The sequence below is a fragment of the Papaver somniferum genome, chromosome 8 (genome assembly GCF_003573695.1).
Source record: "Papaver somniferum cultivar HN1 chromosome 8, ASM357369v1, whole genome shotgun sequence".
NCBI classification, from domain to species: Eukaryota; Viridiplantae; Streptophyta; class Magnoliopsida; order Ranunculales; family Papaveraceae; genus Papaver; species Papaver somniferum.
The window spans coordinates 9,067,003-9,094,564 of NC_039365.1; the positions used below are offsets into that span (position 1 = coordinate 9,067,003).

The 27,562-nt window shown below is 35.0% G+C and overlaps 1 protein-coding gene and 1 pseudogene across 1 annotated transcript; one reads left to right on the top strand and one right to left on the bottom strand.

Annotated features, from left to right (window-relative positions):
• Window positions 1–4,224: 4,224 nt before the first annotated feature.
• LOC113305036 lies at window positions 4,225–16,756 on the bottom strand (annotated as a pseudogene).
• Window positions 16,757–17,781: 1,025 nt separating this feature from the next.
• Window positions 17,782–20,161, top strand: LOC113305037. Its single transcript, XM_026554151.1, has 2 exons — window positions 17,782–17,919; window positions 19,673–20,161. Exons 1-2 carry the CDS (start codon window positions 17,782–17,784, stop codon window positions 20,159–20,161), a joined length of 627 nt encoding a protein of 208 aa, XP_026409936.1.
• The last annotated feature ends 7,401 nt before the right edge of the window (window positions 20,162–27,562 follow it).

Sequence of the window (27,562 nt, forward strand, 5' to 3'; positions counted from 1 at the left end):
CGTTTCCTACCACGATAGAACGAATACTGCTAGAGTGAGAGACATTTTGTAAAGTACCTGGATCGGACGTTAGATGTGATGTCGCACCCGTGTCCATGTAAAAAGCATCATCCGGAGTGTGTAGGTTCATGGAACTATATGCCTTAGCAATGTCTGTTGGTTGGAGGTATTCAGTTGTGGGAGTGATGAGAGCTTGCGGTGAACGGGCTGGCAGGTTACCACGACCACGGCCACGTCCAGAAAATGTATGTTGTGAGGCCCAGTAAGGTGCAGTGGCTATTGGTCTTGGTGCAGTGGGGTATGGGCTCGGTGGAGAGGCCCAGTTCACAGGCCAGTTGCTGTGACCAGACGTGTAATTGAATCTTGGGCCTGCTGGGTAAGTGAAACTTGGGCCTGCTGGAGTGGGGAGAAGAACCATAATATTGGGCATACCAAAATCTTCCAAGGCATACTGAATGAAGACAAAAAAGGTTGTGAAATAGCAAAATCAGATAACCCCTTAACCCAAATTTTTTTTAATGGAAAATCTGCCCTTTACGTATTAGTGTTAATAATCTTGATTAGTGATTAAATATTTTGTTTAGTGATTAAAATAATTTTCAGAATTATAAGAGTTTTTTAGATAAAAAATTTGAGGAAAAAAAATCAAAGTTTTGGTTTGGTTAAGAAGGAGAGAAAAAGAAGGAGAAAGTGAGAAAATTCTAATTCTTGATTCAATGGAGGATGAGGAGGGTCATATATCATCTAAAAAACCTAGGAAAATGCACATCAACTACACCAATGATTCCCAAACCATTGGAGGATGAAAAGTTTCGACTTACATTTATGAGCCGAACCGATCCCTTTATGAACAGTTCGGCTAGCTGAAACTGTTTAGGTATGCGCCGAACATTTGCTAGACACTAGTTCGGCTTGTATAAAATTTTCCTAGAAAGCCGAACCTATTCCTGAGAGTTCTGGAATAAAAAATGTTAATGGTTCGGCTTATACAATGAAAATCGTATCAGCCGAACTGTTCATATACACTTTCAGGCTGAAAATTTGAAGAACCGTTCGGCTTAAAAAACAACAACATTGTGCGCCGAACTTAGGTTCGGCTCACAACGCAACTATATTATGCGCCGAACCTAGGTTCGGCTCACAACTCACCTAAATTATGCGCCGAACCTTGATCTGAAACCTGGATATTGACAACTAATGAACAGTTCGGCAAGCTGAAAGTGTTATTGTTATGAGCCGAACCAACTAGTTCGGCTTGTTTAAAAACATCATAATGAGCCGAACCTAGTCCTGTGTGATCTGGAAGAAAAATTATGTGAGGTTCGGCTCATAGATGTAAGCCAAACTGTTCATCAATGGGTTGGTTCGGCTCGTAGATGTAAGCCGAACCTTTTCCTGAGAGTTCAAGAATAAAAAATTGTTAATGGTTCAGCTTATATAATGAAAATCGTAGATTTTAACCCACTAAAATAAAGTAGATTTTATATTCATCTTCAAGAGAATGAAAATACGAAGATAACGCAAAAAGAATGAGGTCATTCCGACATTGGACGAAGAAGTTATGATCAAAACAAGATCGAAAGAATTCAGTCTACAACGGGAAGTTCGGCTGATAACTCATCAACACGAGTCAGCCGAACCTAAAGCCTATAAATCAATATTTTCGAAGTGTTTAAGGGTGTATAGGTCATTGCATACCCATTAGACACCCCTTATCAATACACCCTGGTTAGGAAAATGACTTTGTATGCCTATAAAGTTTTTGGTATGCCCAATATTATGGTTCGGGGAGAAGAGGTGCCTGACGACCATAGGCAAGCTGGGCTGGGCATCAGGAGAGAACGGACGCTGCTGTGTGATGAAGCTGGGATGTGCAGCAGGCGTACTTCGTTGCCGACTATGATCAGGAGAGGAAGTGTTGGTGGCAGCAAGGGCTGTATGTGAGCTGGAGTGAGATTGTTGCTGACGTCGAATTTCTTCAGTGCGTAATTGAGACCGAGCGGCGTCAAACGATGGCATGGATTGTTGAATAAACGAAGCAACGGTATTATACTCCTCCGGAAGGCCGTTGACAAGTTGTATTACCAATCGTTGATCATTCATGGGAAAATCAAGGTCACTTAATCTATTTGCAAGTGCCTTTAGCTTATCACAGTAGTCATCAATATCATTGCAATCAATAAATTTGAGATTTACAAACTTACTTTCGAGGGTTGCGGCACGACTACCTTTGTTGTCTTGAAAAAGACGTTGAAGATGATCCCAAATCTCTTTTGCCGTGGTTCCGGTTTTGAGAACAGTGAGCATCAAATCTTTGGCCATGGTGGAAAACATCCATTGGCGGCAGAGAGCATCCAGTTGAAGAATAGTAGAGGCGTCTATATCTGACGGCGGGGTTGATGCATCAATAAGAAACATTAGGTTGTGTGCTTGAAGATGGAGTTTAAACAAGAAAACCCATGACGAATATTCATCTTGTTTGATGTCTAACAATATGGGTATGAGGTTTTTGATATTGGTGACGGTAAAGGCCGGATGTAGGGTTTTTTATCACCCGCCATTGACGTTGTTTAGAGAAGAAGGAGAAGAAGAGGATGGATCAAGTTTTGGCTGATACCATATTAGACATAATAATCTTAGGGTTTTGGCCTCCCTTTCCTTATTCCATAAAATAGTTTATATATGTTTTACAAGGTTTCCCAAAATACCGTGACCTAATCAATGGTCAATATTCTAAAATATACGATATATTATAGAATATTGTGATGTTTATGAATTATTTCACTACGAATTATATATGTAACTATTGGACAATAATAATCTTAGGGTTTTGGCCTCCCTTTCCTTATTCCATAAAATAGTTTATATATGTTTTACAAGGTTTCCCAAAATACCGTTGATTCATAAACATCAGAATATTCTAGAATATTCTATTATACCGTGACCCAATCAAGGTTTCCATAGTAGACCTATATTCTAGAATATTGACTATTGATTGGGTCACGGTATTTTGGGAAACCTTGTAAAACATATATAAACTATTTTATGGAATAAGGAAAGGGAGGCCAAAACCCTAAGATTATTATTGTCCAATAGTTACAATAGTTACATATATAATTTGTAGTGAAATAATTCATAAACATCACAAACACACAGCACAATAAACATCACCTAGCTCCGTAACCAAGTAGTCTTGACCACACTTTGACTACTTTTATGAGGAGACCAATGAACACAACACACTAATACATTATCACAGATCTAACAGAGACTCAGAGAGAGAACTTATTCAAGAATCTAGGCACACTTAAACCCTGGGGGAATAGACCTCTTACAACTACTGAGCAGCAAGCTAAGACTCACAGACCATTCTAGGTGTATGCCAAGAACACTTCCCTTAATTGTGGTGCAAAGACATGCAGCAGCTTCAAAGTCAGTGAGTCCATTAAGCAATACACAACAGTTGCTGGATGGTGGTGCACCCAAGGAAAAATTGACTAGTCCGCCAAGTACGTCGCCACAAACTCCGAATTTTAGGGTGTCCCTGGGACAAGATGGGTTTGCAGCTGGAGGTGTTCTACTAGGACCTTTAGGAGGAGAAACTTTGGGTTGGCATGGAGGAGGAACTTTGGGTTTGCACGATGGTTCACAAGCAAAGGTACTAACCAGAGTTGCAGAAAGATAGAGGAAGAGCAGAAATACGGAAGAGATGTTGGTTTTAGCCATGATCATGACTTGTAAGCTTGAGACTTTTTGTATGATATGGGTGTAGCTAGTAGTAGGTCCTTATATAGAGTGATCTGTGCGCTGGGATTCGAGTGGTTAGGTGGTGTGTGTGACTGAGGGAGTTAAGTAATTTTTAGAGTAAAATTATATGGGAAAATTTCAGGATTTTGTAGGCATCGATGGGAATGGGAAATGGTACAACCAACTTGTGAGTAAACATGTAATGTAGGCCATTCTTTGCAGTTGCTGCTTCTGTGCCTTTTGCTTGCTGATGATATATTGTTCAATTTCCCATGTCCTGTCACAATATGTTACTAGGAGCTAAGGAAGTCAGTGTTGTAAGCGTCCAAGAATTTCAAGTAAAATATCAAGTGGATGATGCATATGCCCATGAGCTGACGAGATGTATATGCCCAACTCTGTTAATAATGCTTTTCTCACAAATATTTGGTATTTTGAATGGTAGTACAAATATAGAACTTCTCAACAGAAATGTCCTTGCATATGAATCATCTTCTTGTCCAATATGTAGAATTTCTGGTTTTGCCACTGCTACTTGTACCAACATTATAGGCCCAATATCACTAAGTGTTCTTCCATTGATTTCAACTCATCTTTACACAGCTAAGTATGGGCTTGGTTGTTGCAAAATTGACAGTACATGTATATGTAAATCCTACATTAAAATGAAAAGTACCGGGTTCTTTTTTTTTCCGAATATGATGGATTCCATAAACAGATACTGGGATGAGAATCATCTTATACTTTCGAAGTTACAAGCTTACATTCACCATTACCCCCTAAAGCATATACTAATTGTGTTGATGCACATTTCTCCCTCGCCTATACTCAGCGATGAGCATCATCATCATTATGGGCAACGTGAGGAACAAAGGATTCTTCATCATCATCATCCAAGAAATCACGAGCTTGCATTTGTGATAACTGCTGGAACTTCCCTGTATCTCTATCATTCTTACAGAAAAATTTCTTTAGATAGATAACAGCTCCTGCAGCTGCTCCTGAAGCAAAGGAAACGACGAACAACAATACAAGCCACTGAACAGAATATGTATGAATTAGCTTCAGTTAAGAGATTGCAATGTAGGTAAAGCAATCAACATTCTCCAGAGTCCAGAATGTAAAATGCAGAACAGCAAGTTAAGAATAAGATTTTAATCAACAACTCATACCTTCGAACTATGACTATCCTCTTCCCTTGGCAACCTCGGAATAGTTGTAGATGTAGTATCATTGTCTACAGAAAATAAGAATACTAACCATAATAAGAGAGAATGAGAGATACCCGAAAAAACTCAAAACCGCAGTCAAGCAAAGTTTTCCATCTCTAGATTCTACTTGCGATTCTTTCAGTCCAGTACAATAAACACATATTTCTACCAACTAATAATACCAGAGTCCAGTATCACTAACGGCAGTACATGTTCGCCATACTATACTAAAGTTTTTGTTTTCCCCTATTTGCAGACGAGTTCCAAATACACAGGACAAAGATAGATCTTTTAACTCTAGAGTAATTCATAGGTGGGAATTGATCAGCATGATACTATATCCAAAACGAGAATGCAAATGACACTAAATGCATATAATAATTTCCATTAGAATCAGATGCAGACATGTCGATTTCAAAAACAAGATACATACACAAGCCAAATCAGTTACAATCTAATAAGGAACTGGTTAATCCGAAACTACTGACAATGTTCAACAATTCATCATTTGTAAAGTAAATTTTTCTGAGGCAATTAATCAAACAGTTGACAACTTTCAGATCAAACCAAACAAGGGAAAATGGGGGTTTTGGGAAAGAACCTGTAGGAGTCGCAGTAGGTAATGAACAATCAACACTTCCTTTCCAATTTGGGGGACAATCACAAACATCACCTTCAACCTCAAACAAACATTGAGCTAGATGAAAACAATAGATCTTCCCACAAGGAGCTCCTCTGTACTCACAATGTTCACCAATGTAACTAGGACCACATTTACATGTATACTTTTCACCATGAATCAACTCATTACATATTCCACCATTTCCACACCAAAATGAATTTGTTCCATCGCACATTGTTACTTCTTCATCACAAAATTTCCCCCTACACCGAAATTAAAATCAAAATTCATTAAAACCCATTATAAATCAAACAGATTTAAGTAAAGGGTTTCAATGATTTGTAAAATTACCCAAGAAATTGTCGATCTCCATTCAAAATTGTCGATGGATCTGGTAAATTGCAAATGCAGGTTCCATTCTCATTGCAAGATCTAGTTTTGCACCGAATATCATCACAGGGTAATGAAAAACAAGAAGAGGTTAACAAAATTAAGAGGATCACATAAAGAAATATTAGTTTTTGATGAAAATTTAGTTTTGATTTTCTTCTTGTTCTTGAAAATGTGAACATTTTAGGCAATGCAATAATCAACAGAGCAAAAAAAACAGAGGACCTAAAAAATTTATGTGTTTGGGTCTGAAAAGAGAAAGGGAGAGGCTTAGGGTTTAAGCAAAGGTAAGTGGAAATGAGTGATTGAGACTTCAGAGAGCTTCTTTTACACTCTTTCTACTTTCACCTTTTGGTTGATTCTGATGAGTCATTTATTTATGTTCTAATTTTATTTTTTTTATTTTTTGAAAAGTGAGTGAATTTAATAATAAATGAACGGATTCCGGTTTAGTCCGGAGCAATGTAATTAATCTCGGATCGTGATAATTTCCTTTTGAATTTTTTTGGGTTTGGATTTGATTTCTGTTACTTATTACAGCATCTTGGTGAAATCTCGACTGTCTTAGTGAGTTTTTCGGTCAAATATCGGTGAGACGAGAGTAAAAGATTCGTCTCGTCCATGGACAAAATAGAGGTTCTAGACTTAGATTGACTACATTAGCCCGGAGATAAAATGTGTAAGAATCAGTCCCGTAAACAATAGGGAAACTCGAGTTGATTCACGCATTTCAGGTTGAGCGTTTGACCATGTATATATAAATAACATTGGTTCATAAAAAGAGGGCAGGTTTGTTCACACCTTTATTTTCACACTATCTCACATTCTGGGTGCCGGCTTTTAAAATAAAATTTAAACGATTGCATAATTGAATTTAATATTTTGGGGTATATTCGCCTTACAAATCTCTATATGCCTAAAAAAAATGAGTGCATTGCGAAATACCAGTTCTCACTATTATAGAAATTAGTAAGAATAAAAAAACAATGCACAATGTTGGTTTTAAAAACTTGGCATTTGAAGACCTACCCAATTATTTGAGGCTAGGGATGAACATGGTTTCGGTTTTCCGCTGGAACCGGACCGAACCAGACCAATTAGGAAGAAACCAAACCGAACCATTTACTAATGGATTGGTTATGGTGTAGAAAGTGGAAAACCGATAGTGTTGGTTTTGGTTTGGTTTGACCTCTAAAACCGAACCAAAAACCATTGGAAAACCGTTTAATTTTTAAACTTAGTTTCTACCTTGATTAACAAGTATTAGATTCTACCCATTGATTTAGAGGATAAATAGAAACCCTAAATCTAATATTTCAGTATGATATTCTCCCTCTTTCTCTTTCTCCTTCTCTCAGTCGCCTCACTTCTCCACCCCTAACTACAGCAGTCACTGCTGCTACTCGACTTTCTTCTTCCCTTCTTCATTCTTTTTTGTTTATCAGTAACTAAATTAAGATATATTATATATTTTCTTTTGATCTCTAGATTTAGAGTAAGCTTTAACTATTCTTGATATTTTTTTATTTATTTTTTTTGTCTGTAAATTTGTGTAAACCAATACTATCGGCAGCTACGATTTTTTTATCTGTAAATTTGTGTATCTTTTTTTTTGTTTGAGTCGTTTGATATAACTATTGGTTAACCAAAAACCATTGGGACAAACCGAAACCAGCCGGAACCATTTAGAAACCGAATCAATGGTTAATGATTGGTTTGGTTTAGATTTTTAGAAACCGATAGTATTGGTTTCGGTTTTGGTTTGGCTAGAAACCGAACCAAAACCGACCATGAACAACCCTATTTGAGGCTTACTGCTAAATTATGATAAAATCAGGTTGAAGTAAAATCAAAAATTTATTATCCAACTATTTTCGTTAAGTAATTAATTTGTCCTTGATTAATTATTGTTGATTCAGTTATTTAATAGGTAAAAAGAAAAAATCATGTTCGATATGAAACTAACAGGTGTTAAGTAGTTAATCATGAAGATATAATAAGTTTGAAAAAATTTGAATATTTTTAAGAACACCAAACTAGAATCAGGCCAATCAGCATATACATATTCTGGATATTGATGTTCTTCATCCATAAGAACACGATGAATCACCTAATGTGGATGTTATAAAAGAAGAATACCAAATCAAGTTATATAAAAAAGAGAACCGGGCACCTACATAAATAACATAGTCTGATTATATTATGACAAAACCATTGACATGTTTTAGTGTTATGTCCAGCCATATTATTAACGAAATTACCGAGCATTTTCGTTAAAAGTGTATAATCCCACTGCCGTGCATATTGTCTGACAATATTATTAGTAAAATAACCGGACATATTCTAAAGCAACACCAACCATCGACAATTATGGTACGTGGGGAAATCTAAACATTTTAATCAACGAATACATATTGTAATATCAACTGATCGTGGATAAAAAATTAACATAACTTTTTTGCATTTACACACAACTACGATCTGTCAATATGAAAATCTATGTCCATCGATGGACTTTGTAATCAACTAATATAGAGTTCCACATCGACCGGTTATAGGATGAAAACCCGGCATTAAAAATGAGATTTCCTGTAACTAAAATTATTCTATATAAATGTCCACACCGACGGTTCTGGATCGAAGAAATATAAAAAGTGGCATTTCTTTTAAGTATAATCGGTTCGTATGAATATCCACATCGACAATTTTGTTGATATTCTTCAACCAAAAAGTACATCATACCCGAATCGGCCGACATGTATGGGCTATACGAGCCGATAGTCTAAAATCGCGAATGTGACATTTATCCGACCGATTCTGGTTAAACTCGAAAAACCTAAATCTCTGAAATTTTCAATTTTGAGTATATGAAAGAATTAAAAACCTAATTAAGAGGAATGCATTGATAGAAAAATAATTGAGGCTGAAACTTGAATAGATTTGGTTTAAAATTTTAAGTATTAATAATTAGGATATTTTAGTAGTTTCATCCTTATTAGATATCCCATATTCCCTTATTTAGATGAGATAAGAATTAAGTAAACCTCAAATAAAACGGATAACCCTCAAGCCAGAGGTTTTAAAAGAGAGCAACAAATTTAAGTTAAGGAACTCAAACTTATAAGCTCGAATTTGACAATTAAACACATAGACAACTGAGCTAACTCAAGTTCTGGTGTATATTTTGGAGCTATGGAGTTGTATTTCTGAAAATGGAATCCAACGATGTCTTGTCCGTGAGCATTCATGATTTTGTAAGAATTACGAAAGTTCATAATCTTGACTTCAAAAATGTGATATTTCAAGGTAAGTTCTCGCCACCTTAGTTCGAATTCTCTAAAGAACATATACGACTCGTATAATACGAGCATGCACCAAATCAATCGTGCATGTTATCACAGTTTTGCTTGCAAAGAAATAAATTTGGTACAAAGTCCAATATGGTCGATGTTACCGTAATACAGTGGTAATATTATTAGGTTATTATACATGGCCATGATCTAAGTTTGAAACTCCTGAATGCCAAGTTCTTTATCTATATAAAAAAAAATGTGGTACATTGTACCTGCACTGATTCATCAAAAATGTGGTACATTGTACCTGCACTGTTTTTTTTCTTTTAGACATGCATTCAAAACACTTCTTGCTTGAGTATCGTGAATTTTGTTACTGCAGGGACAATCTTCATAGCCTCTTTTATTTTATTCTATTTTTTTGTACCCGATGTTCTACGAAGCGACTGGCAATCTTCACAACCACAATTCAAAAAAGTTATTCCTGGAGTGTTTCAATGTTCAAAAATATGTTTGTGCATGGAGTTGCTCCTGTACATGTAATTCCCGATAAACATAGGGGTAATTAAAAATATAAAAAATCTAAAGAGAAATGATAGTTTGAGATTATAAAGAGGCACTGGGTGTTGTCTAAGACAAGGTTTTTAAACTCGTACGCGTACGATTCGTGTCAAATATAATCAACTCGATTCAAATCGAGTCCCTGAATCGTGCTTTGACCAACGTTGACTTACGATTTGGACAGCGTTGACCAAGTTAAGCTATGAAAAAATTAAGAGGTTATAAGGGTTCGAACCTGGGACATCAAGCTTATGGACTAAGCATATTATCGTTGTGCCAAGTCGATTGTTGGTGATTATAATTAACCATATATACTACTTATAAAATCATAAGTTATGATTATTTTCAAATCTTTTCCATAAATCTATATTATTCATAACCAAAATACGATTCAAAAATAAACCATGAATCTACGTTTCACGATTCAACATACGATTCGACTCGTAAAAATAGAAAAACGATTCACGTTTCGATTCACGATTTAAAAACCTTGGTCTAGGATATAAATGCAAACGGTACTAGTGAAAATAATCATAATTCAGTTGTAATTGAAGAATGACGCTACTTATAGATCGGAAACTTTAGATTCTGGTTATGTTGAGCGAACTATGTGCATCTTAAAATAATCAGGCATTTCTGTCAGATATTCCTAAGACCTTGATCTGGAATTAAACCTAGCCACCAATATGTAAACTTCAAATTTTTAACCTGAACTAAAAACTGACCTCTGTCACAAAATAAGAATGGAACCCGAAGGGAATATGGGGCAGCTCAACAACTGCAATCCGATCAGGTGACATCGTTTTGGCGTCAATTACACTCACTACCGATTTTCTGCACCAGTTTATATATCAGTATTCGTTAGATGGTAGAGAAAGAACAAAAAAAAAAATCATTATCAATTTGGTTATGGTAGTTAAACAAAATTTCTTGAAGTGAAATGAAATATTTTAAAATCAATTTTGGGACCATGTTTACGTGGACCATATGGTAAGATTGGCATAAAATATTTCCAGCAGGGTAAGATCTTGCATAAAATATTGTCGACATCTATAACCTATCAGACTTGAAAGGAAGTATAATCTAGGTCATGGTAAACCAAACCCCACATATTTAGTTACATACTACAAGCTTATATATGATAGTATGTGATATGAGAATCAAAGAAATGGCTTGGAGGCTCAAAGTTTGAAGAATATTCTCCAATGTCTTTGAATTATTTTGTCTCTGGTCGGGATCAAATACTTTAGTCAAACATTTTCCTACTATCCAAAAATGAAAATCATCAATAAAAATGCAGAATTAAAATACAATAAATAATTAGCCAGTGTTCATATCATATACGAAGAATATTAAGCATCCATCATCTTCTTCAGATGTTCCTCCCGGAACCTCACGAGAAACAAAAACAGTATCACCGCAGAACTTTACAGGTTCCAAGTTAAAGATATATACCATCAATGTTTCCTCCCACCTCAAAGTTTTGCCTTCCCAGCAACGGTTCAGCATGCAAATCAAACATAATTATCCCTGCCTGCTTTCCAATTATAGTAGTATACACAAACCTTTGTTTCCTGCATTTAGAGATGATGCATCAACAAAATAAAAATTATTATAAACATAGCATTGAAAAGATAAAATTGGACAAAACTTACCTGCCGATGTAATTTTCGTTAACCCGGGGAAATTCTACATAAGATAATGACCGTTTTTTCTGTGAAGCTAAACCATTTTTCATATTGAATCTCAACTCATACCTGCTAGGAAATAAAAGAGATGTTAAAAAAAAAGTGAACAACTTCTTACATAAATAGTAAAAATTGAATGCCTTACAGTTGACTTTTATAGTCGAAAGGATTTGAAATCAAGTAGGCAATGCTCATCGAATATGTATTCTCAATGCGGAAGGTAATCATAACTACTTCATCACCATCCTCCCATGCATTTAGCTAATCATTGGATAAAATATCAGAACAGAAAAAAACTACTAATTCATTTCTCACTCTTGAGAGATGAATAATATTAATGAAAAGGTGCAGAAATGCGGTACATTAGTTGGAATGTAGGGATTTTCAATTAGGGTTTGCAATAGGCAGTTTGGTGAGCATCCATGGGTGCAATAAGAACTTGGCGCATGCTAGGCATTCTTAATCGATTCGCTACATACACTAAAGATACTTATTTGTATGCTTCTGATGAGTCTTCCATGGAGGCACTAGTACATGTGGTATTTCACTGGTTTCTTATTCAAACTAATTAACTTGTAACATGCCCCAACGTATCATAAGTATTTGTATGATAGAAAATAAGAAAAATGGGTTAAACAATACGGCTTACCAGTGTGAAATATAAAACAACTAGGAAGTTCAAACCATCTTATATTGCGATCATCAGTTGAATATCAGGAAAGAACACCAAAACGAGCTTTCTTTGTTGCATCAAATGCGAGAATTTGCTCTCTCACTAACAAATTCTGAAATATAAATGAAGTATATAGATAACTAGAAAAATAATTGTTCAAGTATTATGTTGATTAATGGAATACATATACGAAAGAGTACGGTTTAGACTTGGCAAGGTAGAGATAGCAAGGTTGGTTACAGTAGTAACTACTTTAAGAGTTATCCGTAGATTGTGGTAGCCAGCTTATGAAAGGCTATAAACTAAATATCCTTGTTGTACTACCATTTGAAAAGTGATTTCAGAGAATTAAGGTCTTGCTTCGGTTCCGTACATTCTACGTGTTCCATACGAACAACACCAAGGCGATACTGTGCTCGTACATCTCTGCAGTATTATCATGTCATTAAATAACATGTTAATAATGTTTTTTATATACAGTAGAACTCCATATAAGAATACTTTATAAAGGAATAAACTACATATAATAATAAAATATTCAGTCTTAAGCTGGCTTAATCTTTGTAAAAATTGACTCTATATTAGAATAACCTTTCGATAAGAATATTTTTACATGGTCCCAAGGTTGTTCTTATATATATATATATATATATATATATATATATATATATATATAATTTTATTATAACCTATATATAGCTAGCCTCTATACAAAAATAACATGACAGGGTCATTCCACTCATTTCCAATTGGTTTTGAGTTGAAAGCCCAGAATTATTGCTAATGAGTTTTGAGTTGGAAGCCAAATTTTTTTTACATCTAGCTTATGTTTAAAATAAAAGGAGAAAACAAGTCTAATTACTTTTGTATATTTGGACCATGCATATTCAAGGGTTCACTCTCGAAAACCACAGTGCCACACACATAAAACCAGTTTACTCTCGAAAGTCACAGTGCCACGCACATAAAAAACCACAGTGGGACAATAATGATTATTATTTAATTTAAATTATGACTCAAAAGAAATTACTAGTCTACCTTTGGTCGAAATTTCAGAGGAAAATCCATGAATATTGTGAAGTTTTTAGTAATAGCAAAGTTGTGCATCATTGTAGGCTCTGATAATGTGATTGGCACGGGATCATGCATAAAACCGTCTTTAGAAATGACCCAATATGTACAACAAGGTGTTGTGAGTTGACTCTCAAAGGTAAACATCTCGCCTTCAATCAACACTGCTAGTCATATTAACAAATGTTAGGAGATATTACTTCACGTGTACCTTCTATTAGCTAGATACGCAATAAATTAACATCTACCAGTAAATGGATCAATCTTTGGAGGTGCACTAAAAGGATGTTCCAATCGTTTTCCATAATCTAGCATTCCAACTGTTTGCAGATATCCATCTTCAAAATTCTTAAAACATCTGAAAATTTGTAAAAAAATAAGAAGGATTATGTTCGGTCATGTACCATAATAATGTCCCCAAAAGATATATTAAGTTATATAATTATCATTTTTATAAATATTTAATGAGTTTCAAATTGTTCCACTCCAGCTGTTTTATTATAGTTATGTGGTAGATCTCAGCATGAACCCTGGAAATGAATATGTGCATCTTTAATAAAATTTGTAGTTGTTTTATTTTTTGGCTACAACTTTTGATTATGCACCTGATTTGCAAAGCATACAAAAATACGAGTTCATTGACATTACTTAATTACAAGGTTTATCATTTTCTCCAAGAGCCAAAAGTTCTCCATGGTGATATGTGAGATTAGTATTACCTGCCAGTAAAAGTCATAAATAAATTAAAATAAAACGTGAATGTGAATGTAAGAAATGTAATTAAACTATAAAATATGGTCACCTAACCAAATTCTTGCACCCGAACGAACTAAATTGAGATTACTAATTAATGAAAAATGCATCAGTAACTATTACATATAGGCTAAGATGAAAACTTGGAAAAAAGTTGACATTGTCCTTGCACAAATTTGGTCTTCTGTATTTCTTCAGAGTTTCACGGTAACGATCTTTAGATAATATTCAGGATGGAACATCGCAGAGATAAACATATGGCGCAAAGGTATCTAACACGCGGTTGGTTCCATATTGTATAGTTTTGTGCTTATGAAAAGAGTGAGAACAACATAGCTTGTGTGAGTAAGAGTGGAGATCGCCGAGGAAGTGAAAATGCGTGTCACCACTTGCTAATGTTATGGTAGTACGAGGATGAAGCTTTCAACCATATATCCATAAGTGTAGTTGTTATACTATAAAACATAATATAATAATACATTTGGGGATACATACCTAAAAAGAAGTTCTATATATGTATGATAAATATTGTTGGATGTTTAAAATTCTACAAGTCTTAAGCACACGTACATTTTATGTGGTATGAACGTGCATAGTTAGTAAGGACTTTTTGTTATATTCTACTAGCACTTATTGTACTACGTGTAATATAGACAATATATCATCCCCAAGTTATGGAGATGATATATTGTATATATAATTCAAAAATTCTAAATGAATCGTTTAAATGAACAACACAAAAACAATCTCTCACGAGCATTCGCATGGTGGGACTCAAAAGTGTCCCCGCTAATCCCCAAAAGGGTGTCCCCCTTCTCTATGTGAGAGGATTGTTTTTGTGTGTGTTTTTATGGGTGGTTCGTTTTAGAAGTACTGTAACTAATTAGTATCTATACTACTTTTTTCTTTCACAAATAAATAAATTAAATGATATAGAAAAAAGATAACGAAAAACTTACTTGTTCCCCATCCATACAAATTATCTAAGACTTTAAATATGGATCGAAGAAAACGCATGCTCCCTGTGAACAATCCAAATACTCCTTCAAGATCCCCAATCTGGAAATAGCATTACAAAATACCAGAGTTGATTGATGAGTATACAAATATATATAGCAGTAGTAGAGCCGAAATATAAAGTGTTTACGTTCCTAATTCCATACGATTGAAGTCAGCATTGGCACACAAACAATGTTTAAACGAGTTCAATGTCAGGCGAAACTGGAATATCTTCTAAAGGATTTAGGCTGGCAAAGTTCATAATTTATAGTTATTAGATTTCTAATTTGAAAATTTCATTACCAATGGTTAGATTCTAAAAATTAAAACTAAAAAGGAAAAAAAAGAAAGATAATATATAGACTTTTGGTTTGGCCTTTTTTTGGATCAATTTTTTCTTATGTCTGTGAGCCGAAATATCTTATTTTTGTTCTACGTGGAAACCTCAAAAAATAAAGGTGTTAAAAGAACTTTCTTATGGATATTTTAACATCCACCACTTGAACTGCTTCTCTTTTAAATATCGCCCACACATTTATTAACCCAAAAAATTTGAGTTAAAATGAAAACCAAACAAGTCTTAGTTTATCTAAATTTAAATTTCCGAGTCTTACGCAAGATCAAAATAATTTCAAAATAGTTGTAATTATTATTTTAGTGTTCTCACAAATAGACCAATTATAAATAGTAACTCTTACTTTTCCGGTTCTTACGCAAGATCAAAATAAATCCTATTTTTTTAATGAAATTTTAAATTAGTTGTAATTATTCTTTTAGTATTCTCACAAATTGACCAATTATAAATAATAACTCTTATTTTTCCCCAAAACAAAATAAATCTTAATTTTTAATTTTCTCAGGGTTTCTTTTGTCAATCGTGTTTGCATTAAAATTGATTGGGGAAGCGAAATTTACTAAGGTTTTCATTACTTTCTTAGGACCATTTTCCTAAAACTCCATAAACATAATCTATAATATGATTTTTTGTTACATAATCTATAAAACCAAATTCTCTAATATGATTTTTTTTCTCAATCATGATTATACAAAAATTGATTGAGGGTATTGATTATTCTTCAAAAACACAAATTATGTCAAATACCTCACATAAATTTAATTATAAAAAATAGATAATTAACTTCCTTTTTTTGTTATTGTTGATTTAGGGATTTAATGATTATCTTATCATTCTGGGCTATATATAATAATTATGTACTCCCTACGTTCCTAAATAATAGGCTGGTTTCTATAGATAGATGTTTCAAAAAAAATAGGCTGGTTTCCAAATTGAGAAAGTTAAATGTTAATTTAGTTTTCTGGGACCACTTTTCTCTTAACTTCTTTTAATGACAAGTGTCATGTGGACCGTTATTACTTTACTTTTTTTGATGACAAGTGTCATGGGAACCATTTCACTTCACTTCTTTTATTGAAAAGTGTAGTGAGGACCACTTTCAATGATTAGTTCTCTTAATTTCCTTAATTTTCTCTAAAAACAAAACCATCCTATTAATTAGATACGAAGGGAGTATAATTTTGTGTGTTTTGTGAAATTATTATAACGATATGTTTGATTAGCTTAAACACTTATTTTAAATGGGTTGGTTAAAATTGACATGTCAGCATATAAAGTTTGTCCAATCGTAAATATATACCTTAAGAAATTTTGCTCCACCAAAGTATTCTTCTTTTTGTTTGGACGAAATGTCCTCACATGGCGTGAAACATATGTTCAATGCGCAAACCATGAACCATTCTGCAGTATAGCCTGACTCATATTAACAAGAACAACTGCCTATGATGCGTGCTCGGTATGGTTCATACTTGGTGCTTTTTTTTCCTTTTTCTTTTTAGTTCCTTATACTTGGTATGGTTATTAATTTCAATCCGAAATTAGACTGTAAGTAAAAAAGTTGCTACTATTAACAAATTAGAGATTGTAATCAGATCACTAATTTGATAATGTGGACAATCATCATGGGAATTATAACAGAAACTTAATACGATTATCCCACAAACCATGCGTCAGATAGTTTATATACCGTGAAATCTTTTTATTTTTTTGTGAAAGCAAAAAAGAAATTTGGGACGAATTTTAAGCACGGGAGCCAACAAATAAATTAAAGGTATGTCCGGACAGTTTTGCAAACAAAACGTATTTCTCAACTTCATCGCGTTTAGTTAAAAACTTAAAAGTGAATATGATACTACCTATGCTTTGAAAAAATAGACTGATTTTATGTATAAATTATACATGAAATCAACCTATTATTTTATATATGCAAAGAAATAGTATATAAGCAAACAAAGAACAATATACACGTATTCGTCTTCATCGTACCTCCACGTAATAAGAAAAACAATCATTAAATACCAGAAAATATACATTAGATCTTTTATAATTCTCAAGGGCCTTTCATTTGTGTTTACCTATTTGAAAACATTCTTTTTATAAAAGATCGACACTATTTACACTTTTTTTTTTGAAAAAAAGGAATTAACTGGAGATTACATGGGGAAAGGTAATTCCTTAGAGTCACTTAACAGAATTTGGGAAAGAAAAGGTGGGTTTGTTTGATCCCATATCGTTGTCGAATAGTTTCCTTCTTCGCTTCTATCTGTTGCAAAGTTTGCTATACCATCCGCTGCTCGGTTGCCTTCCCTATAATTGTGTTGAATGTGGCAACAAGGTATGTGGTGCATTCTTTGTTTGATTTCTGCAATCATTTGTGCTATATACCATGGAGTTTCCGTTGATATTCTTATAAAGTGCATGAGATTATCTGAATCTGTTTCAATTATCACTCTTTGCCATTGTCTTTCCATTGTTGTTCTGGTTGCTATCACTGTTGCCAATGTCTCAGCCGTTAGCGCAGTAGTTAAGCCTAGAGGTTGTGCAAGGGCCATAATGGTTTGTGCATTCGAGTCCCTGCAAATGAATCCCGCTCTTGCCATACCTGGATGGCCTCTAGCAGTCTTATCTGTGTTTATTTTTCAAGCCTGTTAAAGGGGCGGCATGTTCCATTAGAGGGGCGACAGTGAATATGATAAAAAGGGTCATTACATGGTAATTCCAAGTGCCCCTTATAAAAAAATTAAAAATGACTAATTAACCCTTATATAGTTTAGCGTTGACAAACTAGTTTAGTGTTGATAATCTAGTTTAGTGTTAATGATTAAGTTTCACTTCAATTAACTCTAAATCAAAACAAAATCAGATTTTAGAGTTTAAAAAAAAATCCAATTTTTTACATTTTCAGAGCTAATTACGGTTGGAATTTTGCTAGTAACCAACCGTAAATCTTAGTTACGGTTGGTGAAAAATGAACTACCAACCCTAATTGTTTAAATTTGGGAAAAACCCAATCGTAAAATCAGTTACGGTTGGTAACCAAATGTTCGAGACGAACCGTTAACTTAGTTACGGTTCGTAAACTAAACTGGTCACCAACCGTAACAGTATTTACGGTTCATCTCGAATTCTAGTTATGAACCGTAATTGGTGACCTTTCTGAACTCTGGGTTCCAGAATTATTTACGGTTCGTAGTGGTATCGCCATCAACCGTAAGTGAAAAACGTAACTGAATAAAATTCTCAGATATAAGAACATACGGTTGGTAATAGTTCAATTACCAACCGTAACAACATCAAAAGCTCCAGTTACGGTTCGTAATTGAGTTAAAATCAACCGTAACTCACATAAACCCATAAATTTCAATTTCAATTTTCATCTAAAACCTCAATTTTTGATAGAAATTAAACTTAAATCGAACAAAATAAACCGAACCATAACTGGGTTTTTCAAAACATACCACATATAAGTCATTACACTACACTTGATTAATTTTCGAATCGTCGATTAATCGAAGATGATGAACTTTTGAGTTTTAATGGAGGTTACGGTTGATGGGAGGAGGAGAAGAGAAGAAGAAAGAAAAACAAATTTTCAATTTAGCTTTGATTTAGGTTAAAAAATGGGGAGGGTAATCTAGTCAATTTACATCTCCTATAGGACATCCCCTAACCGACTAGAGGGACATTATTATCACACTGCCGCCTCTTTAATGGAATCCGCTGCCCCTTTAACAGGTTACTTATTTTTATCCAGCCCGAATCTGGACTACACCATCCAACTTGAATAATTGTAGTTGTTCTTGTGCTAATTATTACAAACCTCTGAGTTGGATCTCCAGGTAGTACTGGTGAATCAACTAGACTTACCATGTAGTTGTTTATTTCTGCAATCATTTGAGTTGGATCTCTGAGTTGTTACACTTTCGCCCGAGGGAATCAACTAGGCTTACTAATCATGCAAATTGATAGTGTACTTTTTATTTTGTCAAATATTATACTAGGGATAAATAAAAAGGCGAAATTATTTTCGTTATAGGAATTTTTTAATTCTACTGGATAGGCAGAGTTTCAGCTCTAAAACTTCGTTTCTACACATACCCTCATTTATAATGCATGTGATCATACAATTTAGTTACATGTGAGATGGAGAGAGGCATATCTAACGTTATATTGGATTGACCATAAAATAAAAAAAGAAAAAAATATATATATATATATATATATATAGATTATATTGGAAGAGATAAGGATAAATTAAGTGTAAGAATAAATCTATGGAAACTAAGTTTTTTCTTGATCAAATAGCTAGTATGTTTCTGAAAGCCTGTTGAAAAGAGAGTTCGGCGCCAGGAATGATGCTGGTTATGCAGGTATTGGTGGAGTTTTACGTGGAGCTGATGGCTGTTTCCGTGCTGCTTTTGCGCACTATATTCACAAGAACTCTAATAATGTGGCCGAGTTGTGGGCTATTCGGGACGAAATGCAGTTGGAAGCTAGCATTGGTGTCACCAATCTGATTGTTGAAAGCGACTCCGACTATGCTATTAGCCTTTGTAAACACCAGCATAATGCTACTTGGTATTGTACAGGACTGTTGAGAGATATTTTGGACTTGTCTCTTTCTTTTGATCATGTTAGTTTCCAACACCACTATAAGGAGGGGACTTATGCAGCTGATAGTTTGTCCAAAAAAGCTGCTAATGAATGTATATCTTGTGTATGGGTTGATTCCCCACCTGGTTTTTTGGGTAATGTTTTGTCTAGTGATGTTATGGGGAGAGCCTTCCCCGGTTTGTAAGGCGCAGTTGGTTTTTTTTTTTGTAATAGAATCTATCTTGCCAAAAAAGAAAAGAAAAGAGAGTTCACGTTTACCCCTGCCCTAGCTCATGTATCAAGTGATCTCGCTAAACTTACAATGAAAGACTTGGGTAGTATTTGTAAAAATTTATTATTTGCAGTTTTAACCCAGTACATCTATTAACGAAGAAGAAGTAATCAATATAATAGACTCGCACCAACAAAATTAAACTCGATCAACTATCTAACTGAACAGTGAATTTTGTAATTAACTTGCTAGTGCTATCCAGCCACAGGCAAAAACTTAGGATTTGGTCCAATCATTAGAAACTCTCCGTTCAATTCTTCCTATATTTAGCTAGGGATGGCAATGGGGTGGGTATGGGAGGGGAATCTTGAATCCCATCCCCTATTCATTTAAAAAACCAAAACTCATCCCCTGCCCGTTCCCCATAAGAATGGGGCGGGGGTATGGGAAATTCCCGTAGGGAATGGATTTTCCATGGGTTACCATAACATTAAAATAAATATTTAAAATTTTGTAAATAATAATAATTATAATGTTTCAAACAATAATAATAACCTAAGCAGTGCATTTTAAAATTTTAAGTTTATAATAACCGACTAAAACTGAAAAATAAAGGAAACAATTGATCTACAACTAAGTATTATGGTTCCTTTTACTTCTTAGTTCCTTATTATTAACCATCTTCCTCCATGTTAAGCATCTCGTCATGATCTTTTTCGTTATCTTCCAAAAAAGTTCCTCGTTCAGATATAATAGCTTATGGTATGGGGCGAGTATGGGGTGGGGACCTTGAATCCCGTCCCCACCCCATCCCCGCATCACTACTTTCGGGGATTTCCCGTACCCCGTCCCGTTCCCTGTTTATACGGGTAAAACCCTAACCTTTAGGGCAGGTCCCCATGAGGATGAGTTTGGGTGGAACATACAAGTGCTCCAGTTACTCATATATATATATATAGGTATTAATTATTGGAATTTGATTTTTTTTTCATTGAATTCGCCATTGTTACGCTTGAAAAACTTAGTGCAGGCATGGTAAAAGTATGAATACAATGCCGGCAGGGACCAAATCGGCATGGTATTCATACTTTCACCATGACGAAACGCAATATCCTCCAATTTTAAAATTGTATTCGGCACTTTAAATATAACGATTGCTCCTTAAGTACGCTGCCGCACAAAAAGTTCATTATCCAGCATGCTGATCGTGGTGTCGCATGGTACATTGCTTACTTGCTCTGCGGTCACATGATGTAAATTTCCCAGAAATTTGAGATTTTTTTCACTTGCATATCGGTATTGATAGGTTTCTATCGAGCGTGCCAATCCTTTATAATTTCCGCATGGTATTCATACTAAAAACAATGTCGGTATAGTAAAACGGCATGATGTTCCTACTAAAACTATGCCGGTTACAAATTTTGATTCTAACCTGAATGAACGAATTATTTTAATACAAATCGATTATTAGGTTTCTTTCAAAGAGGTATATTTATATGATAAATGAATCGCCGAATTTTTTTTTGAAACGACGATGAAATCGTGGTGAAATCGATGATGGAGAAACTAAAAATCAAAGAGAGGAGCTGGCAGAGAAGGAGAGGTGAAGAGAAGGAGAATGATAAGAGAAGAATAAAATAAGTTAAAATACTAAAGGATATTTTAATATTTCCATACCCAAAAATCTCCATTGTGCTAAAGATGTTGGACTCAAATTCCGTCATGATTTGGTTCGTGATGTAATTGTGGATATTTGTTTCAAAGCTTGTGTACCTGCGCGCAAAGAAGTTGCTTTGGGTTTTTGTCAACTAGAAACAAGGATTTACATCCTGCTGACATCCTCGTTCTCAACTGGGAAAATGGCCAAGATGTGTGTATGGACGTCACAGGTGTCTCACCCTTCACTGGTGATGGCGTTAGTGCTTTCATTCCAGGCCAAGCCATTTCGAAAGCAATTTTGCGTAAGCATACTAAATACTTGGAGGAATGTGCTTCACATGGCTATGGTTTAAGTGTTTTAGCTTTCACTACTTTGGGGGAGCTTAGTGAAGATACTGTTTGTTTTTGTAAGCGTTTGAAGAATTGTTTAGCTAGTAATGATGTTGTTAGTGGTTTAGGCAGTTTTCTTTTCCATAGATTAGGTGTTGCTAATCAAAAGGGGTTGGTGCCCAACTTGTTGTTAGGTTATCAACTAAAGCTTTGTACAGATCCTGACTTCGATCTTACAAGTAACAAAAAAAAAGAATGGTAGCATTATTATTTTGTATATTATTCGGGACCTACTAATGGTTAAATGAAATCTTTAAAATATATTATTATATGATTTTATCGAATTTATTATTTTAGCACTAAGGTCACGAGTTGGGACCGGGAAATTTTATCATTTTAACGAGAATATTATATTATCGAGTATTACTTTAAAGAAGTCATGTTGTACTTTCACTCGGTTCCAGGAAAATCGAAACTTTCGCCCCGTTTCAGAAAAAGTGACACTTTCGCCCCATTTCAGGAAAAGTGATACTTTCGCTCCGCTTCAAAATATTAATACTTTCGCTCCATTTCAGGAAAAGTAATACTTTCACAACGTTTCAGGAAAAGTGATACTTTCGCAACGTTTCATGAAAAATGATACTTTCGCGACGTTTCAGGAAAAGTGTTACTTTCGCGCTGTTTCAGGAAAAGTGATACTTTCACCCCGTTTCAGAAAAAGTGATATTTCCCCATGTTTCACAAAAAGTAATACTTTCACTCTGTTTCAGAAAAAGTGATACTTTCATGCTGTTTCATAAAAAATGATACTTTCGCCCAATTTAAGAAAAGTGATACTTTTGCCCCCATTTTAGAAAAAGTGATATTTTCGTCCCCGTTTTAGAAGAAGTGATACGTTCGTCCCCGTTTCAGAAGAAGTGATACTTCCGCCCCCGTTTCAAGAAAAGTGATACTTTATGTTTTCCAATTTGGCCTATTGTAGGAAAAAATGAAACTGTGAAAGTATTCTTTTTTCTGAAACAGAGGTTATTATAGAACGCGCGATTGGGGATAAAAAAAACAATTGGAGATATAGATTACTTCCCCCAACCAAATGGGTCTGCTAAGGGTGTTTTTGGAGGCGCAAAAATACTAAAATACCTTTCCCTCAAAATAAAAATCAAAGAACTTAAAATAAAAAAACAAAATCATATCCCCATTTCCATCTTCACTTCTTATTAGTCTCTTTTAGGGTTAGGGGCGTTGTTACTCCCCGCTCCCTTTCAAATTCGAAATTTTCCCCACTCCGTTTCAAATTCTCTTCTCCTTCTCTGTCGGCTCCTCACTTCGAAAACTTTTTTTTTTTTTTACATTCGGAAGTGATGAATATCATGCCGGAAGTGATGAAGACCATGCCGATAGTGATGAAGACCATGCTGGCACAGATGAAGACCATGCCGGCAGAGATGAAGACCATGCCGGAAGTAATAAAGACCATGCCGGTTGTGATGAAGACCGTGTCAGAAATATTATTTTTTTTACATCACCGGAAGTGATGAAGACCATGCCGGAAAATGGTGTCGGAATGCTTGGTAACTAACATTCAATGCCGTAAGTAAGTGTCTGCATGCTCGATAGAAATCTATCAATGCCGGTAGTCAGGTAAAAAAATAAAATAAAGTTTCCTGGATACTTTACATCATGTGCCGGCAGACTGACTAAAACAATAAAATACAATGCAAGTAGCAGTACCGGCATGCTCGAGAAAATTAACTAACTGTGCCGGAAGACTGATTAAAACAAGAAAAAAACTTCAAAACACAAGAATGATTAAAACCAGACCCCCGCGACCTAACCTGTCAGGTTGAACGGGGGGGTAGCGTGCTTGAATTTCAAAATGGGAGATAAGCTCGGTGCCGTCATGGATGTGGTATGAATACCATGCCGGTATGGCTGTTCCGGCATGGTATTCATACCACGTCCATGGCGGCATCGATCTTTTTCAGCTGCAAAAATGGTCGATTTTAAGAAAAAAAATCAAATTTTCAACCTTTTAGCAGCAATTCTCTCTTCACAATCATCCTCCATTTTCACCAAAATAATTTCCCTCTCAAATTTTCTTTCCCTCCTTCTACTCTCACCCAAACACAAATAATAATACCCGCACTAATCATTTATCAAAATTCTTAAGATTTTATTAATTATTATTAATCACTAATCCTGATTAGTGAGGGGTAGATTAGGAATGACCTAAAATACTTAGATAAGGGGTGACCCTGATTTGATATTTGGATCCCGTTTTTTGTCCTTTTCATATATCCCCCAATTGTTTTTTTTTATCCCCCAATCGCGCGTTCTTATTATATGCCTAAAAATATTATTCCAACAAAAAGGAAAGATGTATATCAAATTATGGAGCCATCATAAAGGAAATATAACATTTTATACCATCGTATTTTGGTTCATGCATCCACTAACTGGGTTATGCAACCACTAAACCGACATATATGCCTCAAAAATAATATTCCAACAAAAAAAGAAGAAGATGTATAACACGTTATGCAGCGTTGTTTCATTTTTCTTCGGTTGGCCTTCCCCACAGTGACAACGGTGCTCTAATGGACACTTATCACTTCCATAATTTCTTTTTGTTCTAAATGAATTGCTAAAATCCGCGGGTACGGAGGAAGTAGTATATTCGACCATAGTATATATCATACGTGTATTGCTTTCTCCATGGATATCGGATAAATTGTCATCAGAATCTACTTATGGTTTAACAGAAATTTAAGTTCGGATAATAAGTTATCACCTAACTGCGGAACTTAAATTTAGCTAATTAGAACAAAAAATAGGACACCCGAGTTTTTAGTGTTGTTCATAATAAAGGTAAGTTCGCATATCGTTTTCATATTTAGTTATTAGCCAAATTGTTAATTAGGACTTTGATAATAAAGCACTATGACAAGTTTGGATGATAGTTGGTTTTAATTATTAGTTGAAATTTATTTTGCAACTGCGTAAAACGCAGTTTTTTCGATTTAAACGTAATCTATCAAATAAATATAAATATAAGAATAAGACATGTGTTTATGGGAAATATTTTTTATTGTATATGATGATTTGGTTTTCGTTCTCCAGCTTCACTAAATTCAATTCCTGCTTTAACTCCTTCGTTTCTTCAATAATTTATAGATTTGAAAAAATACTAGTACCCCTACTTCCAGTTGAGGACGATGAAGTCGGGTTAGCATTTCTTTGGTACAGAAAAAAGAAAAGGATTCTTTTTCTTTTAAAAATAACTAAAAATATATCGAAAATAATATCAAAAAATATGAAAAATGTTTTTTGTACAAAGGTAAGAAAGCTAAAAAAAATACATGATAAACAAAGGGTAAATAAATAAATATGATATTGGGTGTTCAAGTAGTCTAACTAGCCATAGGATAACCCTCGTCACCCTACCGCGGCTGTGCCTCAAAATAACATGGTTTATATGGGATGACACCAGTATTATTATGGGCTGGTCCATTTCATATAGTACAAAAAAATCTCAAACAATCCTGACCGCTGGATCGACTAAATGGTATGAATCTATGATAGTTTGCCATCGGCCCATATAAATCATGTCAAAATAGGGTTCAATATTTAATCCTAATCATCTAGCCCATCTGACATCCTCCTAAATTGCTATACCCTCTACTCGCTCGGCCTCATTCTGTGAAATTAGTCCTCCACGAGTGCATCTTCTCTCTTCTCAATTTACTACCAAACACCCGATAGTTCATCAAACAGAATGAACTCGTACAATAAAACAAGTAACAAGTTTAAAGATCATCAAAGAAATTGAACTCAAATAATTCTGTGAACAGAAAGGTTGCGGAAATTAATGCTAAAATAGTAGGTAAGGATATTTTTGTTCATTTTATATTTTCAAACAATTACGAACCAAACAGGAAACGCTTTTCCCGCTGAACCAAATAATTCTCAGACATACTGAAAAAAAGGACCAAACAATTATTTTTCCTATATTCATATATTAATTCCTTGCCCCTGGAAATACACTGATCAAAAAGATGAATATTCTTTCCATAGTGTATTATTCATTTGTTTCCATCATGCAGTATTATACGGAAATAGCAAAAAAGAAACAGTTATGTCAAGTATCCATTTTGTCTTTGAAATATCATAAGGCAGATTCCCTGATTATTTTAAGCATCGATTTGGATACAACCTATCTATTGTGGGGAAGTGGCTCGCCTATTGGCAATTTTAATTGTGTAATGATACACCATATGGTGTATATAGTAATGTTGGTGGCCGACCATTTAACAACCAATAATGCTCGATACACCGCGAGGGGATACCACAGCTATCACCGAGTGAGAGAGAAAAAAAAAGGTGACCCCCACTTTATACCCCACCTCTCTGCAAATCTTCCTCTAGGGTTCCCATCTAACCGTTCATTTCCTCTCACGGGATTTGTCACCGTGATAGCCGCGGTCAACGTAGCATTACTCTTTAACAACTACTCAATCAATTATGACTAATTATTCATATTTATATTTGGGGATTTTGTTTCTAGTAGAAGACTTATTTTACTAGAATAAACAAAAGGCATTACGGTTTATGTATCTTCTAAAAGAAAAACCTAAAATCATCCTTTTATAGTATATATATTTGAGATAAGGACCAGTGAAGCCACTAGTCCTAGTTGTCTTACCACATTTCACTAACTAATGGTTAGTTACATTCCTTTGCACACAAAAAATAAGTTAGAATTGGAGAAAAAAAAGGATCTTCTTCCCGTCCACTAAAATTGCTTTTTGTACATCCATTGAAGGTACCCATTTCATCTTCCGCCACGTGCCCACAAAGACACACGTGGAGGACATGCGGCTAAGGGCATCAAGATATGATATCACGCGTGGACAGCCAAGAGTCACTTTATCCTATCCCTGAAAAAATCTAAGATCTACAGCTGGGGATAGTCAGACTGACGCAGACAAGACAGGGGCAGAGGACAGCTGTCTACCGCGGACAGACATCTCAACTACCCGCATTAAATACCCTCAAACAACATACGTGTCAGTCATCCTGTATTGGAAGTGCAGATAATACTGCGTATCCAGACAGAACACGCAGATGCAGCCGAGAACACGAAGACTTCTGCGTGAGTGGCACAAAACACAAGAGGATAAGGTTATAACGGGCTTCAGAAGTGAACCCCACGTAACCTCCCTATAAATACCCCTCTCTCCCATGTGAAGAGGGAGGCCGAAAAACATTGAGAGGAGAATAGCAGAGAGACAAAGAGATAGAGAAAGTGTAAGTGAAGTTCCTCCTGCTACGCAGGCTTATATTGGTCTCAAAGTCATTCGACTATTTCTGTAACCTTCATACATA